Source organism: Piliocolobus tephrosceles, chromosome 1 (assembly GCF_002776525.5).
Source record: "Piliocolobus tephrosceles isolate RC106 chromosome 1, ASM277652v3, whole genome shotgun sequence".
Lineage (NCBI taxonomy): Eukaryota > Metazoa > Chordata > Mammalia > Primates > Cercopithecidae > Piliocolobus > Piliocolobus tephrosceles.
Genome location: NC_045434.1, coordinates 89,803,662 through 89,809,312, shown reverse-complemented (window position 1 = coordinate 89,809,312; position 5,651 = coordinate 89,803,662). Strand labels below are relative to the sequence as shown.

The window sequence follows — 5,651 nt, the reverse complement described above, 5'->3', positions numbered from 1 at the left end:
GATTTGTCAGACAGAAATGTAATTATGTCCTTAGGTTAAAAAATGGGGGAGGGAAGCCAACACTACCTTAAAGAGCCTTCAAAAGTATAATCTGCAAAAGTCAGTAAATGAATCAAGAAACCCCTTCCCCTTTCTTTTGATGCATCTGAAGCTAAGATTTAATTGAAACTGCCTAAAGAAGGAAATAAAATTAAGACAACTGACAACAGAGGAGGGGAGACTGGATTTGGTGGTGATGTCAGGTCATCAGACCCAGAGGGTGTCTCCTCCTTAACTGTGCAATTAGGACCTCAATAAAAGGTTCCAGCTACTGCTGTCAGATCACAGCCCGCTGCCCCACATTCTAACTGCTCTCGTTTGTGAACTAGGTAAGTCCATCTGCTTAAGCATACTTGGGATTTCATCTGCTGTTTTGTTTATATGTGAGATTGCAAGAGGATTTCAGAGGAAACACACTTTAAGTCTATGTCAACCCTTATTAATAATAATAAACTGGGAGTGCCAGCCACCCAAATGCATTCCTTGCTTATGGAACTTCTTTGATCATTTTCTTTTTCAAAAAAAAAAATAAATTGTTTGGGTATCATAGGCATGAATATTATTCAGCAAGGCACAGGATCAGATCTCTATTGCAATGAAAATGTAGAAGCATTTAAAGGATGGGAAATGAAGGGGTCAGGACATGGAATTGTGTCTTCTTGGTTAAAGCATGTTGTTACCACCTGCAAACATACGGGTTAATTTTCTTGGTGTGACTTCTCTTTCCACTAGAAACTTTACTAACTTTAAAGGTTATACCCTTCTAACCAGAGGAGGCTAGACGGAGCCAAAGGGAGAGGAAAGCAGATAGACACTCTTGGATGAGGCTGGAAGAATGGGTCCAACTCTATTGGCTTCATTTGTGCATTTCAATCCTTATGCTTGAGTTCCCTTATCACCTTCCTTTTGCAATGAAGCTTTCTCTGAGCACATGAATGTTGCTGTTTACTGAAGGTTGGGGTGAATTATCTCTTGTAATACCTACCTATGCTGGATCTGATCTCACCACAATGTCTGGTACAAAACTAAATCACCCCTGGAGTTCAGATATAATATTTTAAGATACAGAATAGAGCAGGGGTTGCAGTGGAGATGGGGGAGGAACAAAAAGGATGATTTTGGTATCTCCTCCCTGAGGGACCCATCCTGGAAAATGAGCTTTGTTTATTCTTTCTCACAGCCTCTCCTGAGTTTGTAAAGATGCCTCAGCTCCTGAGAGATGTCCTCTGTGTAATTGAGACATTCCACAAATATGCCAGTGAGGACAGTAACGGGGCCACACTGACTGGCAGAGAGCTGAAACAACTCCTCCAGGGCGAGTTTGGGGACTTTTTTCAGGTGAGCTGCTCACAGAGCTGTGGAAATTCTTTCCCACTCACCCTTTCTTTATAATCCAAGCAAGATAAGCATATGTGATCCCCAGCCATTTTACACCTAGCTAACAGTTCTCAGCACTCACTGTCTCTTGAACAACTATTTTCAGTCTCAATTCCCTACTCTGTTCAATTGCTTAGAGAAAAAAGAGGTTTTCATTACTGGGATTATTGCTTCTGCAAAGCCGACTTCTGAAAGGAGTCACAAACCATTAGGCATCAAAATGCAACTCACAAGTGTTGTAAATGCTCTTTCTCAGACATAGCTCTCTGATGAAAAATGGCATGCAGAACCAATAAATTCTTGCTATTCTGGGAAAGTTAACCAGTTACTGAGGAATGGGGTCAGAAAAATAGGATTCTTGGGAGACTCTTAGGACACTGGACCACATATAAATAAGCTGATTTCTCACTGTGTTTTCATGCAGCCATGTGTCCTTCATGCTGTGGAAAAAAATTCGAATCTTCTGAATATTGACAGTAATGGCATCATCAGTTTTGATGAATTTGTTCTTGCAATCTTCAACTTGTTGAACCTCTGTTATCTTGACATACAATTGTTACTAAGTTCAGAACTAAGACAGGTGACTAAACCAGAGAAGGAGAAGCCAGATGATGTGTATCTTCAGGCAACCACCGGAGATGGTCAGTGGACAACGGGAACTTCACCAACTCAAGAAGAGAGGATGCTTCCTTCAGGAATGGCATCATTATCTCAGCTCATCCCTGAAGAAAGTGGAGCAGTTGGAAACAATAGAGTGGACCCATGGAGAGAAGCCAAGACTCACAACTTTCCAGGAGAAGCATCTGAATACAATAACCCTAAGAACCAACACCTGGAAGGAGATGAACAGATTCAGGAAGTGGCCCAAGATGTACAAACAACAGAAGACAATGAAGGCCAACTTAAGACAAATAAGCCAATGGCAGGATCAAAACAGACCAGTAGTCCCACAAAGAGGAAGGGACAAGATAAGAAGATCTCCCAGGAGGGAGATGAACCAGTCAGAGAGCAAAGTGTCTCCAAGATAAGAGACCAGTTTGGAGAACAAGAAGGAAACTTGGAAACCCAAAATTCACCACCAGAAGAAGCAACACAAAGACCATCTGAAGATCAGGAAGTTAGAACAGAAAAGGAGAAATACTCTAATACACAAGAACCACCCCTGCAAGGAGAAGATGAACCCAGTTCTGAGCGTGCTGACCTGCCAGAACAAGCTGCTGCCAGGACACTATCTCAGACACAGAAATCAACTGATCCCGAGGATGTCTGTAGAACATTTGACACTCAAGAACTAGGAAAGGATGCTGACCAGACACCAGCTGAGAAAAAGAATTCGGGTGAACCTGAGGATTATGGCAGAACATCTGAGACCCAAGAAAAAGAAAGTGAAACAAAGGACCTGCCAGTCCAAGGTGGTAGCAGAAATGGTTCGGAAACATCTGACATGAGAGATGAAAGGAAAGAGAGGAGAGGTCCTAAGACCCATGAAACAGCAGGGCAGAAAGAACGTGACAGAAAAACTCGGCCACTAGTCCTGGAAACCCAAACACAGGATGGGCAGTATCAGGAATTCCAAGGATTATCAAAATCAAAAGATGCTGAAAAGGGTTCTGAGACACAATATCTAAGCTCAGAAGGAGGAGATCAGACTCACCCTGAACTTGAAAGAACGGCAGTCTCAGGAGAAGAGGCAGAACACACCAAAGAAGGCACAACAGAAGCGTTTGTGAACAGCAAAAACACACCTGCAGCAGCAAGGACACTGGGGGCAAGAGAAAGCACACAAGATTTAGCACCACTTGAGAAGCAGTCTGCAGGAGAAAATAGTAGGGTCACCAAGACTCATGACAAACTAGTTGAGGAGGAGGATGGTTACCAGGGGGAGGACCCTGAGTCACCATTCACACAGAATGATGAGGGGTCTTCTGAAACTCCCAGTAGCCTGGCTTCAGAGGAAGAGAACAGCAGCTCAGAGACAAGTGAACTGCCTGCACAAGGGGACTCCAAGAGTCAAGGGGACCTACATGGAGAGTCTCTGCAAGGAGGTCACAATAATAACCCAGATACCCAGAGGCGGGGAACACCTGGTGAGAAAAACAGAGCTCAGGAGGCAGTGGTGCCAGCAGTCAGAGGAGAGGATGTACAGCTCACAGAGGACCAGGAACAGCCTTCCAGAGGAGAATACAAGTATCAAGGCCCAGGGACCAAAGGCCCGGGTGCAGCTGTGGAGACCAGTGGACACCCAGAAGCACAAGAATCCACAGCAGGAGATGAAAACAGAAAGTCCCTGGAAATAGAGATCACAGGTGCCCTGGATGAAGACTTCACTGACCAGCTTTCCCTAATGCAGCTCCCTGGAAAGGGAGATAGCAGAAATGAATTAAAGGTCCAAGGCCCAAGTAGCAAAGAAGAGAAAGGTAGAGGAACAGAGGCCCAGAATACTATGTTAAAAAGTCTGGATGAGGGCAATTCAGCCTCCCACAAGATACAACTTGAAACAAAGGAAACTGTAACATCTGAGGAGGAAGATGAAAGTCCCCAAGAGCTGGCAGGAGAAGGTGGTGACCAAAAAACTCCAGCCAATAAAGAGCACAATTCTTCAGTCCCCTGGCCAAGTCCTGAAAAGCAGATGCAGAGAGACCAAGAGCCCTGTTCTGTAGAGAGGGGTGCCGTCCATTCCAGTCCACTATACCAGTACCTACAGGAGAAGATACTGCAGCAAACAAACATAACCCAAGAGGACCATCAAAAGCAAGTTCAGATAGCCCAGGCATCAGGGCCAGAGCTTTGTAGTGTATCCCTCACCAGTGAGACCTCAGATTTTTCTGTCTTTTTCAACTACAACCAAGCATCACAATCATATACCAGGGGACTTCCACTTGATGAGAGTCCTGCTGGTGCACCAGCTCCCCAGGCCTTGGAAGATAGGCAGGGTCACCCTCAGAGAGAGAGGCTGGTACCACAAAGGGAGGCAAGCACCACAAAGCAATGAATCATTATCATCTCAACATGCGCCCGATTTCTCTCCCAATCACCCTCACTATTCACGTGTACACATTCAGATGCAGATTAACAATATTTTAAATTTTCTTCCTAAATTTCTACAAGAGCAAATAATAAAGTATTCAGCAGTGGGAGCCACCACTAAAGAAATATCTGAACAAATACAGTCAGTAAAACTCCTACCAAATGATGCTACTTCCAAGTGTCAAAATGGACTTTGTCATGAGACAATTTACCTCAATGTACCTGTCATTAAAAATAGAAAAATTCCTTCCATATCTTTAGCAGGTGCCAGTTTTTCCAACTGATTCATTGAATTTAAAATGGAGCAGTAGGAAATTATGAGACTCTGCAATGCTATCTCATAATCATAAAATATTAATTCATAGATATAGATTACTCTGCTTCATGACATTTCCTAGAAGTATTTCAAGTTCATCCTAAAATTTTATCCTTCAAAATAATTTTAGACAACACCATAACTTAATTATGATTTTCTAGCACTTGATTAAAGTAAATTTATGATTCTTTGCTCATGTTCAGGTGCAGCTGAATCTATTACCATGGATTCATTCATTCAACTACTCATCCAACCAATTTTTATTAAATCCCACTCCTTATGCAAACTTATCATAGTTTTTGGCTCAAATAAATAATCAGAATAATTATGAAAGATTATGAAAGAGAACACAAATCTAAAGTATGTTTGATTTTATAAGAAGCTCTTGTAACCAACCATCCAGTGAGTCTACTAAGTGTTTACCTATATGGTTTGATGAGGGCATTAAATTAAAATTGATAATTAAACAACCTGATGATCAATTTCTTTTGTTGGTTCATTTTTTTTCCCCTTTCATTCTCCATCTTGCCTTGGAGACACTGATCAAAAACAAAAACAATCTTAGTTATTTGTGTTTTTTCAAAAGACTATAATTAAAGTATGATGCTCTTCCAGCTTAGTCATAACCCAAGAAAGGAATAAAATTGTTATCAATGTTTCCTGAAGCCAAAAAGCAGTCCAATACTCCATCTCCCATTGCATTCTGCCTTCTAGGTTCAGTATTCTTCCACTTCAACCTTCACATTTTCCAGAGCCCAAACTCCAAGTATATACCCTCCCCCTCCAATATTTTCAGCTCTTTTCATTCTACACTCAAACATGAATTATGTCCCTACCTGAAAATAATATTATTTTAAATGAGCAAGAGACATGAGACAATTCATAAAAAGAA

The 5,651-nt window shown here is 42.0% G+C and overlaps 1 protein-coding gene across 1 annotated transcript; it reads left to right on the top strand.

The window, feature by feature from the left end:
- Positions 1 to 329: 329 nt before the first annotated feature.
- TCHHL1 (trichohyalin like 1) lies at positions 330 to 5,241 on the top strand. Its single transcript, XM_023213546.2, has 3 exons — positions 330 to 368; positions 1,220 to 1,377; positions 1,841 to 5,241. The coding sequence occupies exons 2-3, from the start codon at positions 1,240 to 1,242 to the stop codon at positions 4,406 to 4,408; spliced, it is 2,706 nt and encodes a 901-aa protein (XP_023069314.1). The 5' UTR covers positions 330 to 368; positions 1,220 to 1,239; the 3' UTR covers positions 4,409 to 5,241.
- Positions 5,242 to 5,651: the final 410 nt, after the last annotated feature.

Bases quoted from the DNA above. Each gene is read 5' to 3' on its own strand.
- TCHHL1 (XM_023213546.2), top strand. From the start codon at position 1,240: ATGCCTCAGCTCCTGAGAGATGTCCTCTGTGTAATTGAGACATTCCAC. The intron at 1,378-1,840 runs GTGAGCTGCTCA...GTTTTCATGCAG, and splicing joins AGTTTGGGGACTTTTTTCAG to CCATGTGTCCTTCATGCTGT.